General features: G+C 32.6%; 2 protein-coding genes across 2 annotated transcripts; one reads left to right on the forward strand and one right to left on the reverse strand.

The window, feature by feature from the left end:
* Positions 1-5714: 5714 nt before the first annotated feature.
* Positions 5715-13858, forward strand: LOC105173346 (polygalacturonase QRT2). The gene is made up of 9 exons (XM_011095051.3): positions 5715-6041; positions 6872-7003; positions 8347-8508; positions 9353-9379; positions 9478-9685; positions 10327-10408; positions 11632-11740; positions 12480-12596; positions 13476-13858. The coding sequence occupies exons 1-9, from the start codon at positions 5817-5819 to the stop codon at positions 13704-13706; spliced, it is 1293 nt and encodes a 430-aa protein (XP_011093353.1). The 5' UTR covers positions 5715-5816; the 3' UTR covers positions 13707-13858.
* Positions 13859-14325: 467 nt separating this feature from the next.
* LOC105173341 (40S ribosomal protein S27) lies at positions 14326-20510 on the reverse strand. Its single transcript, XM_011095047.3, has 3 exons — positions 20023-20510; positions 17012-17355; positions 14326-16566 (listed from the first exon to the last, which is right to left on the reverse strand). Exons 1-3 carry the CDS (start codon positions 20243-20245, stop codon positions 14548-14550), a joined length of 2586 nt encoding a protein of 861 aa, XP_011093349.1. The 5' UTR covers positions 20246-20510; the 3' UTR covers positions 14326-14547.
* Between the last annotated feature and the right edge of the window lie 370 nt (positions 20511-20880).

Below are 20880 nucleotides of genomic sequence, written 5' to 3' on the forward strand. Positions count from 1 at the left end.
AAAATCACTAATTACCACGTCCTCTTAGGTCTTACCGCCGCTTCCACAAGTGCATCAATATGATGGTGCAAGGACACTATCCCCACCCATGGGCATGTTTGAGGTAGGTGCCGGCAAAGCACCAACATTTCTGGTTCGAGTCAATGAAGGTAATGTACCTTAATACTCAATTTGGTATTATTTTATAATCTAAATTACTTAATGAATTTTGCTAATGCTTTTTTAATTTGGGAGATATAGATGACTACTAGTGGGACTATGACAATGAGTCCATGTTCCGGGTCTTCGATATGTGGGCTGGAAAATATATTCTAAAGAAGTTCTCTATTGCTCGGGCGACCCTAGTCAAGCCACTTTGGTTGGCCAACAAGGTTTGGCTCCAAATCCAGACGTACTGGACCAGCGCGGACTTTTAGGACGAGTTTGCGAAGAATAAAGCAAACGGGGCAACGAACCCAACGGCGTCCTCTAGTGTGTACCACGAGGGATCCTCCTTTGTCGGTATGCACAAGAGGAAGATGGTAAGTACATTACTTTTTTTTTTTTTAAGTTTTATCATTATTTTACAAATATTATGCTAACCATTTAATTTTTCTATAGGAGGCAGCGCTCGGTCGACCGCCGAAGCAAATGGAACTTTTTGCCAAATGTTACGAGAAGAAGGCGGATGGCGGGTGGAACGAGCAAAGGATGGCTGAGGCGGCGGTAAGTCAATTAGTCATTTTATTTTTTCTTAAATTATTTTGGGATAAAGTTCTAATAATTTTATTTTTTTTTGCAAGATACATTCCAAAAGCTGATGGAGGATCATCGACTCAGCCCACGACCGAGGACCATGATATCCGGTTGGCGAAATCGGAGGCTTTGGTGGCGATGACCAAACATCAAATATGGCTGGCTGCAGTTCGTGGCAAGAATAAGAGCTGTGTACTAAGCCTTAGTTCTGAGGCCCACATCTCCAACTAGATCTACACATCACTGTTGCCACCCCCATTGTCAGTGTCACAACCAAACCCAGCTATGGAGGACCACATTGGCCGACTGGAGTGATGATGTCCATCATGATGGAAATGAGGACCACTTCTCACTGCGGGACCATCACAGTCGACCACCTCCGCTGCTGCCTCAGCAGAACCTCCGACAGACCCTTCAGTGCCGAACAACCACGATATCGACGACGATAACAAGGAGGATTTGGATTGATTTTAATTTTTTTAAAATTTTATAATTAGATAATATTTAAAAATACGGGGAGAGACTAAATTGTTGCATTTTTAATAACACAGAAACATAAATTGCTATAATTTTACTATAAAAGATAATTTACTCATTTATAATATCACAAGAGAGTTATAGCATTTTTTTCCTTTTCCTTGAGGTAGTAAATCATGTTGTATTTCACAAGTATATTACACTCAATATTAGAGAGTTGTACATATTCTACTTCCATATTACAATAAATAACAAAACAAAAATAGCTACAATCATAGCCTTTATAATTGCTTGATTCTCCTCCAACATATGGATGATTGATCTCAATTCCTGGTAAATAGAAAGCAGTTTCACAAAGCTCTCTTCCAATGATCCTCCAACTCTATTACAACTACCCTCATCTTCAACTTTTGGCATTTGGGTTGAGATTGCGGAGTTTGTCCAAGAAACATGAATAGGTTCCAACCAAGCAAAATAATTACAGTGATTTCTCCTACAGTTGCAAAACAATTTGCCCTTTGTTTCTCTATTTATGTCAGCAAGTCTAATTACAGCAGCTTTTTGGCAAAAGCATTTGGGATTTTTATACCTCAAATCAAGATTTTCGTCGTGCTTTAAAGTTTTTTTCTTAGAACAGAATGACATTTTAGGGATAGAAAATAAAAAATAAAAAAAAAAACTTATGTGTATTAATAATTTGATTTAAATATAAATAATTAAAATAGAAATTGGAATTTCACCATGTTTACAGCACCAACTATGGGGAAAAACTCAACTGATCACAAGTGCAATGGACATGGCGAAGTGGGCTTCAGTTATTTATATTAGACGTTAGGGATAAAAGAGTCATTTCCACTCACCAAAGAAGTGTGGAAAGCTATGAAAACTATGTGCGTCGTACGTATGTACGTTCATCAACGACACAGTTTTTTTGTCCAAAATGGGGTTTGTTCAGATTTTATTAGCAGGGCGTAACGTAATTTACCTTCGTGATATTATAAATAGTAATTTACCTTATGTATTTTTTTAAAATGATTCAATTTACCTCTCTGTCTAAGGAGATAAATGATTCATTTTAGAAAACAAAGGGGGTAAATTGCTACACTAAAAAATATAGAAAGGTAAATTGTTAATTTTTTTTTTTATAGAGGTGTACTTTGCTCATTTACAACATCACATGAAGGTGCTTGTATTTTTCCCTTTAGTAGTACAAATGGGGTTTTTTAGATTAGTTTTTATAGTATAATTTCGCTAGTAAACAAAGAATTTTTTATCACATTTTACCCCTGAAAAAAGAGACCATCATAGATGTTGAAACAAGACCTAACAACATTTCAATTGGAATTTTTTGAAGGATTTTTTTTTTAAAAAAAAAATTGCAATGGATTTAAACAATATTAAATAATGCAAATAATATTACACTAATATAGATCTGACTATTGAAGTGGCATGATCCACATTAATTAATTATTTTTCTCACTCGATTATATAAGAAAAACTGGACGTTGAGTTGAACAGTAGTTTGTTCTTATCCTTCTTAACTCATCATCTTTATGACAAGGTCAATGTGGTGAAACTCTTATACAAATGAGATTCGGTCGAATGACTATTGACATAAAAATATGATGCATGTGTATTTGTTATGTGATTGGTTATTTTTTTTAAAAAAAAAATTATACATCAATCACATAACAAGTATATTACAAATATCTTATAATTGTATGATTGGAATCTAATCGAACCAAATCCAAACTAAAATTTTGTTATCAAAATAATTGTACAACTTTAATGGGGAGTTCAACTTTCACATACATAGTCAAATACAAGAGACACTATGTTGATTTGTTACTTTTAAAATTTGAAGTGTTGCTTTAACTATGAGACCAACAAAAATAGGGACCCAGAAGGTCAAAACTAAATGTCCATCCCTTTTGCATGCATTTGGCCTAAACACACAAGTTGATTATTATTAATAGGGCAAATTACATCAACACTCCTCGTATTAGGTCAAAGAGATGTCGATATGATTTATTTTATATGTATTTGAAATTTTACTTTTAAATAAAAGGTATATATAATTATAATAACAATTATAATTTTAAGGAATGTATTTATAATTTTATAAAATTTATGGAGTTTTGTATGATTAAACTTAATCTGAAAAATGTCCACGGTATTTAGAATATAAATAATGACCACGACGGCGACAACTATAACAATGACAATGATAAGTATAAGGGTAAAATACCGCAAGCTCCCTGAAGTTTGGCGTAATTTTAAATTCTTCCCCGTTATTTGAAAAATTATCAATGCTCCTAATTTTAATGGCCGTCGAACAATTAACCCAAGCCGTTAGTTTCTATTAGTTTTTCATCCATATTTTTACGGTGAACAACTAAAATGTCCCTGTGGATTTTTTTTAATTTTTTATGGAATATTTTATGGACTAACTGTACAATGTTTCAAAAACTTTCATCCAATTTTTGTATAATTTTATAATTTTATTTAAAAAATAAAAAATAGTACAATAAGGGTAAAGTCGATAATTCTAAATATTCATCCAAAAATTATTTAATTTTATCAAATATCAAAAAATATTAATAATTTTTCAAATTAAGAAAGCTTTATTCGGATGTCAATATTTTAGAAGAGTTGGTGGTAATTTACTTTAATTATAGTAGTTGATAAATTGTGGGTTGTTTGGCGGCCTGGAAACTTACACGCAAATACCATCTCTTACCACAAACTCACCTAGTAACTCTCTCTCTTTTTTTCTTTTTGGTTTGCAAACAAAGTGGTCAAATTGCAAATAATCAACTGTGTTGCTACCTTTCCTCACTCAGTCTTCCAAACAACCCCTCCAAGTTGACAACATTATACATACGAAAAAACATACATACGTACATACAAGCACTAAAAGGATAGTCTTTTTGACTCTTTTCTATGGTGTCCAAATAGTGTGTGTCTGCCCAATTTCGGCAAAGCACTTCATTGGACTTTTAAGAGCCTCAAACTTGGTGGAGAAAGAAGTGAAAAAATGTTTGGTCAACTTCGGTAAAATTAGGTCCTATTCAAATATATTTATCGTTTGATATATTTTCTAATAACCACTTATAAATAAATTCCACCAGAATTATGATTTAATAAAAGCTACAGTTTATAATTTTTAATTCTACTGTAATTATTTTTTATCCAGTTAAGCATTATTGCCATTTAATAATTTCTAAATTTCTTCATTAATCGTTAAAATGAGGTTCGACTTTGGCATTCATGAACAATAATCTGCATTAGCATAATTAATTATAAAATTATGAATTCAAATAGAAAAATCACTTTTTCTAATCACATCAATTATTCCAAAAATAGTCGTAATCGATTATTTTGTAATCAATTAAGCAACTGTCGATCCAAACTGGACCATATATTTTATCAAAGACATTAGGACAACTATTGAAAGATAAAACTACAAAGAGATTGAAAACTTTTATATTTTTCATACTCTTTTATTTAAAATTTATTTTATTTTTCAATTTTAAAATTGGGCAATGAAAATGAAAGGGTTTAAATCCAAGATTATGGTGTTCCTCTCACGATCTTGTTTCTTAATATTTAACCCTAATTTCCCACTTCAATTATATATATCATGCTCTTGTGCATTTCAATTTGTCTTCCAAAAATGTTTATGTCGGTTTGCAGCCATAATATTTGCTGTCGACAAGTGATCAGTCAAATGAGAGTCCAGAAAAATGTTTAATTCCTTACACTGCCAAAATTAAAGAGTGAAATAAGGTTTAATTGTATGATTTTAGTCCCGTAAATATAATCATTTAACACTTTACTTCTGTAATTTGTTAGGGTTGTAAAATGATCTTTCATTTTTCTAATTCTTCAATTCTAGGACAAAGTTGGTTGAAACTCGACACTTTGAAAATTCATGTCAATTTTATCCTAAAATCGTAAATTAAAGAACATGAAGGACAATTTTACATCTGAAGGATATATTTATAAGATTAAATATACAATTAAACCATAAAATATTTATCATGCACTTACCGAAAAATATTTGCTAGATGTATTATTTCATTAAATATATAACACTTGTTGGGGGAGAAATAGGGAGTTCTTGTGCCACGTTCAAGATCAACAAGGGCTTTTTGGCTATTTTTACGAGGGGATTTTCTCTAATTTCGCATAATAACGGGGTCAAACCGAAAATTTTCCATTTGTGTAAAATTCCATGCATGTAATAAATATATTGGTAAACAAGCATATAAGCCACCATTAACTAACCTCTTCTTATATTTTTTTTTTCCTTAGTTGCAATATACCTAATCATCAAGAGTCAACCATTTCTTCACTGCAGTCCATCAATCTCTTCGATAATCTCATACAGAAAGCAGTCAAAAACTCTGCACCAAACCCTTTTTTTTCCAATCCATTTCAGCTCTTATATATATATGTTCGCTGCTCGATCATAACACAAATACCCTTCCTTACAAGATATATATATATATAGAGAGAGAGAGAGAGAGAGAGAGTGTGTGGGAGAGAGAGAGAGAGAGAGAGATTTTGTGTAATTTTTGAGCAGTTGCAGAGGAAGAATTATGAGGGCAAGAATTACTTGGTTTGTTACAGTTTTCATCATTGTGTTATGTTGTTCCTCCTGTTATGGGAGAAACTGCCGTTGCAGAACTTCCAGACACTCTTCTAAAACCGGCCATGCAAAGAGGCTAGCTGGGCCAAGACCTATACATGATTACACTAAAGAACAGGTGCTCAACGTCGAGGATTTTGGAGCCAAAGCCGACGGAAAATCAGATAATTTTCAGGTATATATATATATATGTATATACATATATATGGGTTAGTAATTGGTACAAGAAATATGATTTTTTTGATGTGGCTAAGAGGGTTTGAGCTAACGCTTATTTGAAAATTCTTATAAGCTCGTACATTTTATAAAATATTTTTAAAGCTTATAAAATAAAATTATAGAGCTTATACGATGTTAATAATATAATTACTTTGAAGGAATTTGTTAAGATCTTTAGATAAGTTGGCATCGATCTCCTTACGTTTTTTAAAGAGTTTATAAGCTCCAAACACTTTACTTTTAAAGTTCATAAGATCTTTTTCTAAAAATATTATCAGATACTTTATAGCATCTTATAAGCTCTGAATCATCTTATAAGATGTTTACAGCATCTAATTTATTACCATAACTGAAAGAGACATGTCGGAGCAGATACTAATTACTCATTCATGGTAGTGCAATTCTTATCGATGGTCGTTGTTTAGGAGACGAGGCCAATACATTAGCTATAACTATAATCAGGACAAATATATGCTTTCGTTATAGTTAAGAAACCATAGCAGATATTGATAAACTGCAGTTAAAACTTGAGTTTGTACATGCATTTTTAGACCATGATGATAGTATTGATTTGCTATAATTTTTAAGATGTGATTATTTTAGTTAAACTTATTAAGCTTGTTTCTATGATTTTATGTCAATTATTATTAGTTGTTGATATTTTGTAGCATTTGTAAGGTGGGTTGTTGTTGAGTTTTAGTCTGCCATAAAACAAATAGTAAGTAAATTTCAGTTAATGTTTCTAAGTAGAATGTTTATTGTTAATGTATTTACTTTTGCATGCAGGCATTCAAGAAAGCTTGGGACAAGGCTTGTGATTCTTTAGGATCAACCAAAATTCTGGTGCCCAAAGACAAAACGTACTATGTTAAGCATATTAATTTCACAGGTCCTTGCCGCTCTAGTATTTCTATGGAGGTATGTGTAATATATATATATATATATATATATATATATGTTTATGTACATGCACTTAATTACGGGCAAAATATTCTTTTATTTTTTGGTACCACAATTTGGTAGGTGCCGCTTTTAGTCCCATAAAACTCATAATGACGCATTTTTAGTTTCAAAAAGTCATGTGTGTTATAGTTTTGAAACTAAAACGACTTTGTTTTACACTCAAAATGCTTTGTGGTTTTGGGACTAAAAAGTCCCAAAATCACACTTTTTGAGACCGAAAAGGCGTGATTTTAAGTTTTATGGAATTAAAAGCATTACATGCCATAATTGTGGTAGCAAAAAAATTTTACCCTTATTTTATGGGACTGAAAACATATTTTGCCCCTTAACTAATGCTGGATTTAGCTTTTTTAACTCTAAATTCTATTACATTTTATGTTTTATTTAATTTATAGATGTTATGTAAGAATACATATTATTTAAGATTGGTTTGGTTCAAGCGAGAGGAAAAGAAAAGTGAAAGGGGGAGGGGGAGGGATGGAAAGAATAATAATTTTTTTTAAAATTATTTGGTATGATTGGAAGGGGATTAAATTTCAAATGAAACCGCTTGTTTGGACGAGAAAAACAGATTGAGAATAAAAGATTATTTTTTGTAATTTTACTAAATAACTCTTCTCTTCATTTTGTATCAAAAAATTAATTAATTAATTAATATTATACTACTATAATTTTAGTATATCAAAATTTTAAAATCTTATTAATAAAGTATTTATCAAATAAGAATAAGAATATTTCTTATTGATAAAACTAATTATCATTTCTCAACGATTTTATTATCTTTTCTCTGGCGATTATGTAAGGTATTACCAGCATAAAGGAGAAAAAACTTGAAGAAAAAATATATATACACGGGCAATAGAGTAAATCTAAAAATAAAATATATACTTTTTTTGTATTTTTGACCTTATACTTTCACTTTTTCGCCCAATTTTGAACAAAAACAAAATTGGACTTTGGAGGTATTTAATATAAATCGAGTTTTACTTCGTCTTCATCTATTCCCTCTAACCAATCACATAACTATTTATTATACATTTTTTCTCCTTTCACATCTCTTGTACTTTCACTTTTTATTTCAACCAAATATACCCACTATTCTAAAAAGAAAAATTCTACATGTGTGTATATATTAAATGAAAGTGAAATTATACTAGCCATTTAATCAAAATAGAAAATCCAATCCGCCGGACACATGCATATAATTTTCATTAGATTATCTTTTTTTTAAAAAAAAAATTCAAAAGACAATCGATAATTTTGTAATCAGTAATTTCTTTTTCATGTGGATTTTGTAGATCCAAGGGACAGTCAGGTCTTTTCCTACGATGTATGATATCCCTAGGAGACTCTGGATAATGTTTGAAGATGTAAGAAACATGGATGTTTTCGGTGGCGGAACCATAGACGGTAATGGGGATGTATGGTGGAAAAATTCTTGCAAAATCAAGAAAACTCAGGTATATACGTATACCCTTTTTATTTTTATTTTATTTTTTTTAATGTAAACGATCAAATATTACTCCATTGGAATTATCAATATCAAATATTTATATTTAACGATAATCAATAATTGGATCAATCATATACTAATTATAGATATTAGATAATTATATTTAATCAATACATACTATTAAAGTAGATTAACATCTCACGCGTAGGTGGGCTTCGAATATAATCTTATAATTATATCCTTTTTATTATGTAGTGTTCTATAAGCCCTTTCTCCAACTATCACTTTTGGGATCAAATTCGACATCAAAATCACATTTTGTTTAAAAGCTACAATTGCAATTATTTCTCATCTAATTATCCAATTATTCACATTAAATACTTTTCGTTGATTCCTCAAAAAAACCATAGGAGTGAGGTTAGTTTGAAGTTTAACAACAATTTACATTTATATAATCAATTATAAAATCACGAATTCGAACACCATAACCACTTTCTAAACTTAATTACTTCATAATCAATAATGTGCGATGGTCAAGCTGATTTGGACCTTTAAATTCCTAATAATTATCATTATAATGTATATTTTTCGAAATAAACATTAATTGAGCATAAAGTATCAGGAAAGCATTGCGAACAACCTACTTATGATATTGCAAACGAGCAAATTACCACCCCCAATGAAAAAAAATAGTAATTGCTTCATTTTAGGAGGGGTAAATCGCTATTTTTTTTTATCATAATAAATAATTTGTTTATTTGCAATATCACAAGAGGTAAATTGCATCAAACTCTAAAATATCGTTGCAAAACATAATACTGACATGTTTTTGCTGTTTCTCTCTTTTGCAGCCCTGCCAAAGCCAAAGTGCCCCAACGGTACGTTTTTTGGCTATTGTCGTTACTAACATCTTACATAAAATCGAAAAATTCTTGGACCGGACCCCTAATCCAGTATTGTTTTTTCATCCAAACAGGCTCTAACGTTCAAAAATTGCACGAATTTGAGAGTGAGCAATTTGAAGCTAGTGAATGCACAGCAAATGCAAGTGAATTTCCAGGACTGCAACGACGTCGAGGCTTCAAAACTTTCAGTGGTAGCACCAGCAGAAAGCCCCAATACAGATGGAATTCACATCACAAGAACAACCAATATCAATGTTCTTGACTCTGAAATTAGAACAGGTAATTACATAAATTCCTTTTGTTAATTACACACAATGTTTTTTTATTTCAGTTTTTCTTGTTTTGGGCTACCATGATTATTATTATGGGCGAATAGCAATTTAACCCCGTAAATAGTGTAAATGAGTAAATTATCCCTCTATGAAAAAAATAGCAATTTATTTCCTTATATTTTTAAAATGAAGCAATTTACCTCCCTGTTTAAGAATATAAATTGCTTCATTTTAATAAATATAAGTAAATTGCTATATTTTAGAAAGCACAGGGAGGTAAATTGCTTTTTTTTTTTTATCTACCCATAAGATGGTAATTTGCTCATTTGCAATATCACAAGGAGTTTGCTTGTATTTTTTTTTCCTGATTATTATGGATAATTACATAAAAACCCCTGAAATTCGGCCATACTATCAAGAATCCCTAATATTTTGAAAAATATATATATTGGCACTTTTTGCAGTTATATTTCACAATGTGACAGATTCATGAAATGTACGTACCATGAAATGTTCAAGTTGGAAAACGAGTTTTTAGCACTAATTTTCAAAAGTGGTTTGCAATATGCATAAGTTTGAGGGATGTTGGTGTAATTATTTCTAATTAAAATCATTTACATTTAATTAATTTTTGGTTTGGATAATTAGGTGATGACTGTGTTTCCATAGTAAATGGATCAAGAAATGTGGAAGTCAGAAATATAGTGTGCGGACCAGGCCATGGCATCAGGTACATATCTACCTAATCTATTACATATTACTAGCACATGTGCAAAATTAAATCTATATTTAATAAATTAATTATTTTTTTAAAATATATTTTAATTGAATAAGTATAAAATATTAAAAAATAGAAAAATGTTATAAAAAAATTATTGAGAAAAAATTTGATAGAAGTAAAAGCAATGTGAAAGTTAAGAAAAGAGAAATAAAAAATTGAAAAAAGCGAGAATTGAAAAGTTGAAGAGAGGGAGAAAATAGTTAAAAATAAATAAAAATTAATAGACCATAAATATTAAAAACACACCAAAATAATTATATAAAGGTATAATTATTTGAAGGGGCTCATTGTCCCAAGTTCTTTAATTTTGAGCAAATTTTGAATTTTTTAAATTATTAATTTGTAGAGTAAGCATTAATGGCTATGTTAATGCTTTTCAGTTTATTTGGTCCTTTAAAAAAAATTGACTAAAATATTTGGCCTCTTTAAATTATGTCCCCTGTATAGTATATATATATTATATTTTATAAGAAAAATTATAATTTTAGTTCTATAATAATTTTGAGGGGTACATTTTTTTTGCCTGACAAATTCAATTTACGTAATTTAGTCTTGTAATTTAATTTAATTTTTTGATAATTTTAGTACTTCTCGGCCACTTCAACAGAAAAATTACATATGACTTCCACATGATTCAAATTAAATTTTAATTTTAGTCTTGTAACTTAGTTGGGTTAGCATTTGTGGTCCTGCAAGGAATTGATTTATAAGATTAAAACTGTAATTTACTTGGATTTTGTACAAATCACATTTAATTTTCTAGCTAAATTGGCTAAAAAATGACTAGATTTTTTAAAATTTTAAAGTTACAAAACTAAAAATGTGAAATTAATTTCTATAGGATCGAAAATACTATCCCTAAATTACAAGATTAAAATTATAATTTTCCTATTTTATGATTTTGAAAATATTTGATCCCCCCCCCCCACCCCGAAACCTACACACTACGTGATTAGTATAAAGTTAAGAAAAATAATCAGTTAAAAAACAAGTGTGGTACAATTGCTGGTTCAGTTCGACCAGACCTAATTTGAGCGAAAAATTTCACGTAAGACTTTGATCCCACCTCAACACTTATGAAATTTGTGCATTGAATTAATTTTTATTTCTCAATTTTGGTGAGAAGATAATGAAAGCAATATTAATTAGTGACTGATAATGTTGAATTGCAGCATTGGAAGCTTAGGTGAAGATAATTCAGAACATTATGTCTCAGATATTTCTGTAAAGGGAGTAAAGATGACAGGAACTAGCAATGGAGTAAGAATAAAGACTTGGCAGGTAATATATAATTCTAATTTGAATTTTGGAGAAATACGCTAATAATCACAATTGAATTTTTGGCAGGATGTAACATTTTATTTAATCGTTTAAAGTAAATTATACATTTTATATTAAAAGTTACACTTTCCTTTCTTAAAATTTGGTATAATTATAATTTAAAAAATTACATCTAGCACTCTTGAATTTTACTTCCACATAACAAATAAGTCACTCGATGAGTTAAAATTCACCGAAATTGATGTTATTAACAAAAAAAATTACATTTACCCCGAATTGACTTAATAGTGATTTATTGCAGGTCAAATAAATCTTTTTATGATCAAATTACCCTTGTACGTCTTCACATGTTTATGCATGTGAGTAGGTATATTTTCACCGTTACAATAGTAGTTCAATCGAAAAAAATTGGTCTAACCTGCATACGTCAGTAATAAGTCAATGGAGGGTAAATATCAATTTTTATTCAGTTTATTATCGACATCAAGAAATTTAGTGAATTTTGACTAATTGTGGGACTTATTTATTAGACGGAAGCAAATCTCATGGTACGAGATATAATTTTTCAAATCGAGTGAGATTTACATGTAATTTTACCGAATCTCAATAGGAGGGAGTTAATTATCCCTTTATATTATTTTCTCTTGACATTTCGATTTTAATCCATTGTCGAAATTATGAGGAAATGTATATGAATAGTGTTTTGGTGTGAAGGAATATTGTGAATGTTGTTGTGCAGGGAGGGAGAGGAATTGCAAGAAACATAGAGTTCGACGATATTGAGATGAGGAACGTGTCCAATCCAATAATCATAGACCAGTTTTACTGTGATAAAAATAAAAATTGCAAGGAAGAGGTACGCACGATTATCCTGTTTCTTTTTAATTTATTATTTTACTTGATTATGGTAATCTCACTCATCAATTATTGTAGAAAAACTTGATTAACTTCAGTTATTAATAATATGAATGACTAGTAAGTAGTTAATATTTCCTGATTAAATTTTAATTAAAAATAATTAACATCAAGTAGCCATCAGCATTATTCCTGATTGCTGAGATCAAATAAACCATATATATATGTTTACAATTGTTTGATCTCGCTAGTAAGTATATATCTTACCAATACATTACTATAATTAAGATAATTATACGTGTACCTTTTAAAAATTTGGACATTTTGTACAAAACATAACTTTTACATTTTACAAATCCAGGGAACATTAAATTAAAAATATGATTACAGGCAATATCAGTAAAATTTTCCTAAAAACTGAAAAAGAAATTATAATATACTCAAATCTCAGGGATGTCTATGCAATTATCCTCCATAAGTATTTTTGTCCTACCAATTTTTAAAAATTCAAATTTATCCTTTATTTTATTTTTTCCCTCTAAACAAATTTAGTCAGATGTAATTTTAGTTTTTAATAATCTCACCAATTATATGTATATTTTTTTCTGTTAACCACCCACCCCTCTATATTTCTCTCTCACTTTACTTTTCTACATTTATTTAAATTTATAATTATAATTTTTTCTTTTCACAAATTTCTTTTTTCTTATCATCTCACATTAAGGTTCTTTTTACATGCTTGCGGGAATCGCGTGCTGCAATATCCAGTATATATATATAAATATAACAATAATTTCGAATTCAAATTGAAAAAAAAAAAAAGATATTAATAAAAGAACCCATCCCTCATTTCCTAACCCTGTGTGTGCATGAAATGCAGAAATCAGCAGTGCAAGTGGAGAATGTAATATACAGAAACATAAGAGGCACAAGTGCTTCAAAGATAGCCATAAGTTTCAAGTGCAGTCAGTCAGTCCCATGCAGAAATCTCATGCTCCAAAATGTGAAGTTAACTGCCCAAGAAAAGGGAGAGAAGGTGGAAGCTTTCTGCAGCCAGCTTGCCTTGCAAACTCTCAACCAGAATTCACTCCCAACTTGCCCTATGCACTAGCACATTATAACTGATTTCTTGGTCATTAGTACTAGTTTTTAGCTTAGTTTTTTGTTTATAAAGAGGAAGTAAGAGAAATAGGTCTTATAAGTTGAGTTACAGAGAGATTATTGAGGTTAATCCATTATATTCCATGACCCAAGTTTCAAATTTGTTCGATCTTCGATTATGAAGTCTTCTTTGAATCAATAATAAATTGATATATTTTCTTACCACATGGAGGATTACAATTAGAATCGTGCATGAATTATACATACCTCAAATCCCTCGAGCACTCAAGGAAAAACAATAGAGGGGGAGTTATGACGGGTGTATTTTTATGTAAAACGTGAAATTTCATATTATCCACCTGAATACTGCATAAATGACTCATGAATAGTACAGAATCATGATAATTGAAGTGAAATAATTGTCATCAGATGTAATAAAATGAATTGTATGCCACTGATTAGAATCCCCGTCCAAGATAAAACACTACCGGTTAGATGTCAATACCCAGTTCACCTATCCAACTGCTATATGACCTAATGCAGAATTCATATGGTTGCTTTGTTTGATTGAATGTAGAATTTCACTAATTTCTCCAGGAATTGCTTTATGTTCCAACACAAATTCCTAATGATATAGCAACCCACATCTTCCATATTAAATCCTCTACCAAGATTTTGTACATGAAATCCTCTACCAAGATATTAAATCCTCGGAAATCCCCTCCCCCACACAGGAACTGAAATGAGGGAGAGAGGGAGAAACAGCAGAAAATAAGTATGTGGCATGAATTCCTCCCAGCATGTTAGCTCCATATAACTATATACATTCTAACATAGACATTCTCAAAAGATTAAATAAGACTCACATTCACTTGTGGGCTGCTTGGGGTTGCACAGCATGTGAGATCTCCACCCTCCAAGTTTGAAGACCCATCAGCAGCATAAACGCCTAGATCTACCAAAAGATGGTTAATTGGCAAAATGTCCATTGTTTCATAACTGTTTGTGATGGCATCATTAATTTGCCCAGAATTTTGATCATCACCACCATCATGAACCGAAGGAGTTTCAGCATTAGACTCGGCTACTCCATCTAATAGGGCTTCCAGTGGGGACTTGGTACTGGTATACACGTCTGAAGTGAACTTCACTTCTAGAATCGGAAACTCAAAGTCCAGCAAAGACGCATGTGAAATCTCAAGGATCTTTGTTTCTGATGCAACATGTCTTTCTAGAACTTCTGCTACCACCTCAGACTCATGATTTGAAGCAATGTCATAATCTGGGTTGAAACTAGTTAATTTTCCGGGGTTAGTTTCTTCGTCAATCTGGTGCCTGCCAGTTTCCTCCGAGTCCTTGGCTACTAGATTAGGTGCAGAATCATCACTATTCTCCACAGATTTGCAATCCCCTTCAAAGGAAGTGTCTAGTGTATTTACTTCAGAACCTTCATTCAAGTGCCTGTTGCCATGGCATGTTCTGCTTTCCTTGACAGCAACAGCAGAGATATCACCATTAGATGCTGAGGTAAAATCATGAGTGCCATCATTCTTCCCGAAATCAGAGTCTGCAGAAGCAAATAGACTCTTGCTTTGAATGCAAGAAGAAACCATCTCATCACTGTTATGGTCCTCTTCATTACTAACTATAGGAGCCACATCTGAAGAAGACTGCATATGATTCAAAAGCTCCTCGTTGCCAGTTTCCTCTGAGGTTAACCTCGGAGCTTTAACTGTAAGGCTTTGAGCGTATGCCGAAGACTGTCCATTGCCATTTCGTACAGCAGGGAACTCTTCAGGTTTCATTTGAGAAGATTCCGCATGTTCATGATATTGGTTTTCCTCGTCTACTTTATTGGAAAGACCTGAAGGTGTTTGAATATGCTCAGAAGGATGAATGATAGCAGTAGACAAAAGTCCATTAAGTGCTGCTGCTAAAGCATCATCAACTGACATAGTTTTCTTTGATTGTATGCAAGGAACATCCTTCAATGGTTTCATATCATCATTGTCTTCTTCATCTTCGCCACATGAAAACTCAGGTGCACTAACAATAAGGCTTGGATGAGAATTTGCATCATGGGATAACTCAGGCATGCTTGTAGGCAAATCATTCTTTCCAAGTTCTGATGCCCCACAAGGTGGAGGATCACTTTGTTCACCGTAGAATGAGCTTGAGTTTGATTCACTGCATGAAAATGAAGGAGCAGAGATTCTTGTGCAATGTGGTAAACCAGAATAGTGATCATTCTTGGCAAGTTTTTCAAGTTGATGCTCAACCTGTTGAAGCCTTGCCTCCATGCGTTCTATGGGCTTCAGCATTTTTTCTTCAAACCTCAAGCAAATATCTTCCACTCTGCTCACTCTAGAAATAAGCTGTTCCAGAGCTCTTTCAAGATTTCCTGGCGGCAAATCATCATTGTTTCTAGACTCAACACATTTCTTTGCCATGGTTGGTATCTGAAGTTCAGCTGGTTCAGCTGTATCCTTATCATTTTCTCTCGGCTTCACATCTTGTTGGTGAACTTGGTCTTTTTCCAATTCAATATCAATTTCATCAGCTTTTCTTGACCCAGTTTCCATTTTGTCATCCTTAAGCACTTCATCAGAATCATGTTTACCTTGAACTTGTCTGATACCTGATTTTGATAATTGCAGAAGAGTAGGCATGAACATGGCCATCAGAGAATTTTGCGTTGTGCTTCCTGCCAATGCTGCCTCATTTCCAGAATCAGTTGACTCCACAGGGTCCACAAATAAATATAATTCATCAACATATACGTGGCCCTTATCTTGAAGTGACAGTAATCGAATTGTAAGCGATGAGCAAGGATCTGCATCGCTTATTTGTGCTGTAGCCTCATAAAGATCCTGCATAGGCATACAATAATATCAATACCAGATAAATTTTGTTGCCACAATAGATATTGATACTTTTCATCTTCTACACCCATAAACTACCAACCCATGTGGTTTACAACTATAATCAGAGAGCTTATGATTTCTGAAAACAAATTATGAATTTAACAAAGATGTAAGGCATGAGTTGATCGCAGAGACTGATGAATATACTTGAAAACTTCACATATGCAAAAGAACCCCATAACGATCAATCTGAGTATCCCTGTTACTATTATGTGACGTCACTAGAAAGTTGAAATGGTTTAACCAAAACAAGAAACAGAAAGTTGTTACTGTTAAACTCACCGGAAATCGAATAAATTTGGAAATAATGAATTGCTTTAAAAAATGACTTCATTCGACCAAGGATGGAAAGCAAGTGGTAATAAAAAAAGTGTGGATCAGAATATTTTACCTGTACACTTTTCCCTTTATGGGTATTAAGCTTATCTGATAAAGAACTTCTCCCAACCTCAGGTACTTTAATCTTAACCCAATCATCTTCACTGGTGACAGTATTTGCCCCATCTGTAAGAGTTTCTTCAGCTAGTTCCCCCAATAAACACTCTCCACGCTCCTCCTCAACATCTTCAATGCAAGTTGTTTGGAGTAATTTATTTTCTCTTTTAGCAAGACCACACCGAACAGTGCAGAGATACTCATTGGTAGTGTGAGTAGAATGTGCATAGTAGACCTCATATACACGGGCACTGCTCCGAACATAAATTTGACCAACACCATACTTTTGGTCAAAACATACTGCAAGAAACTGATATTGTCAGTCAACAGAAGATGTTGAGAGTCTTGCGACAACATATTCATTTTAGTCGGTGGACACACATGGAGTTCATGAGAAACTGTACCAATTTCTTCCACCATCTAATATTGTTTTGAACAATGTATATAGCACAAAGCAACGAATACAAAGAGAATCTAAAAGAAAAGTGTGCAACTTAGCAAGTCCACAATCAGAAACAGAAGAATGGGATTCATATAGCAGATGTTTTGACTCAACTCAGAAATAATATAACTTTTGGTCCTCCTATACTTGGTTACTCCTCCAAAATGAGTAATCTAACCCAAAAAAAAAAAAAAGGAAAGCATGTCCAGTTTCCTAGTCATAAGAGATTTTGGGTTTAGCAATGGGAAAAAAACAGGATATACTCTATTCACTAGAGTCAGCATCTTCATTCCTTTTTTGTTTAAATATCCTATCCATTGTCCTTCAGCAAACACTTATTTCATGGTAGAATCCAACTCTTGTAAATTGATTTCAGCTAACACAGTAATCAAGTCTGACATCAAAGATGTAACCAAAAGAATAAGACAGGATAAAAAGGCTCCCTGCACTTGAGCCTAACAGAATACCTATACATATACCATATTCAGATAGAAAGAGCACTTTTATAGGACATACTCCTCTTACTGGCATATTAACTCCTGATGTGCTACTATTGGATAAGAGCGGAATATAAATTGCTTGTTTGGGCTCAAAGACTAACTAATTGCTCTCCCTGTGGGCCTAGTTGCTGATGCAAACAAAGTGGTCGCATTTCGAAGTGTGATGTTGGTCATGTTTGCTGGCAAGAACATACAGCCGGAGGACCTTATATAGAAAGCATATAGACAAATCCATGCACACAGTAGATCATCTAGAACAGGCCATTGACAGGGAAGCTTAAACAATTTTCACACTCTCTTAGACCCCGACTTCAGTAAATACTAAGTACGTTGCATGACAAAACATGATTCAGGATTCATTTTTATGCTAAAGCAACCCTGGTAGCAAAAAAGCATGTTTGTGAATAAGTTTCCATATTATTTATGGAGAGGATAATACTTGATTCCTTTTATATTTAGGATTTGGAGCTTTTAGATTCTTAGTGTATTTCCACTTCTATTACTACAAAAATACATTAAATCAACATTAGGATAATTATGGCCAACGAACTCTAATCGATATCCTTTCGCATATACTCAAGAAAATCCAAAATCAGATGGGAAATTAATTAGGATTAGCCAACTCTAAATCAAGGGTTCTTGGCAAAAAAATACTAACAAGATGCATAGTGGCGGCTTTAATGCACATCCAAACATGTCTGCTAGATGGTGCAACATTATGAACCTATGGGTTACAAAATCTAGTAAAGGGAACTCGAGTTGGCTGGCTTTATGCTCCTCTTCAAGTTGTTACATTTACAATTCCATGTCAGCGGAGATTTCATCGTGGACCTTTGCAACACTCACAAGTGGGGTGACTCCATTGTTTTTTATGTGGATAATTTTCTAAAGAGGTCATTTAGTTTTTTGTTCAAGTATTCCAAACAAACCATGCATGCTTAATAATTCTTCAAATAAATGTTTTTCTTACACAGTTACTAGATCTATTGTATTTCGTGGAAATGTTAAACGGGCAACCGATGCAATCAACCATTCCCCATCTTCAAGCTGTGGTCAAACTGAAGTGTAGCAATTATAGTCCAAAAATGTTCTTATAATGATTGTTGGAGGATTCTCGAAGGTATGCAACTCAAAAAGCCACAAGCTAGACTTACCCGCCACTACTTTTTACCTTACAGTCAAAAAGAAGACTCCTTAAGATATGCGAACTTAAAAGTTATTCCTAATCCACTAGCTCATTTCCAGCATGAGGCAGTTTTGATTACAAGTACATTGGTTTGCACATATGTCCCTCTGTTTCCATCCAAATTAGTGCTCCGGTAGATTAATTTTACCCTGCTATCTCCTCCCAAACATTTTGCTTCATTCCCCTACCCCTTTTTTGATTCAATGTAATGAAATATGGAAATGTATAAATTCGATCCTTGCCATAATGCAGTAAATCAGAAAAGAAGATATTTGGAAGTTAAGGATTCAGCCTCTTTTACGAGGGAGGAAAAGTTGTAATCTATTACATAACAGAATTGCAAAAGACCAGAAATAAAAATGATAGATACCCCTCCGACCAACTAACCAATCAAAAAAGCAAACAGAGTACTCAATTTTGCAAAGAAAATAAATTGCAACTGAAAAAGGAAATGGACAAACCATTAAGTGCAACTCTCAGGTACAGCATTTCATGATCCACTTCACTCCATTCTGAATCGAAGAAATTTACTAACTGATTTAATTTTCTCTTTTCCAATATTCAAATTAAATCGTCAAAAAAAGCAAAAATTTCCCAGCCTACCACTAAAATTCACGAAAAGCGAAGGAAAATTTCCCATATATGAAATCAAATGAAAAATTAAAATAAAATCCATAAACTCTTTCAAGTTGACTATAACCATAAAACCCTCGTAATGAAGAACCCCAACCAAAACCCTAAAGTAGACTGCAAAGCAAACAACAGGCGAACAAAACCAACAGCGAAAAAAAAAAATTATAACTCTGAGGGGAACCAGAAAAAAAAAGACATAAACTTACCCTTAATTTCACAAGGGCCGGAATCGGGGCCACGAGGCTCGAGAACAAGAGGAGATATACAGACCGTTTTTTCGAAGTCAGATTCAGCGATCGGGTAGTCGGAGGACTCGACGGTGACGGAAGCCTCGAGGGACCCATGAACGATTACCCAATTAGTTTCGTAGCTCCACGGATTCATACTCGTCCTACTACTGCCCATATCGCGATCGCTCGTCGTCTCCATTTCTTGCGTTCACACAGTGTATCTTTGTTTATGTGCGTGTATCTATGTATGTATATATGAAGTAGCTGCTAGTTAACGCTTCAAAGGAGTTCTCTTTGCCGGTCTTTTGGCAGCGACTGATGTAGCAAACGAGATCTATTCTAGTTTATATGGTTAGGATACTTGCTACCGCACAAGAGACTCCGGTTCGAGTTTTGGCAATGGAATTCAAGATTTTTATCGAGAGAAGTGGGAGCGGTTTCGTCGAATCCAGGCAACGGAATTCACCTTTTTATATAAAATATACTTGTTTAACGCTTCCCTTTGCCAATATCTTCATTTTTCAAGATGTTTGTGGTCATTCACTGCAGTCAATCACATTTTGGAGAAAGATTAGGACCAAAAAAAACAAAACTTAACAGAAGTGGATTTGCAAATAATTTTGAGTTTCTAATTTAATTTGTATCAATATTTTTTCAAGGGCAAATTGCATTTTTATCATGCACTTTAATTTGCTTTTATATTTAATCTCATTGATATGAGATTCTCAATTTTTATCCCATAACACCTTTTTCTTAAAATGTTTAATGATGTGTGGGACTAAAAGTGTTACTTTTTAAAAGTTATGGGATCAAAAGTGAAAATTTTGTAACATT

Source organism: Sesamum indicum, linkage group LG11, assembly GCF_026168435.1.
Source record: "Sesamum indicum cultivar Baizhima isolate 11 linkage group LG11, ASM2616843v1, whole genome shotgun sequence".
Classification (NCBI taxonomy): Eukaryota; Viridiplantae; Streptophyta; class Magnoliopsida; order Lamiales; family Pedaliaceae; genus Sesamum; species Sesamum indicum.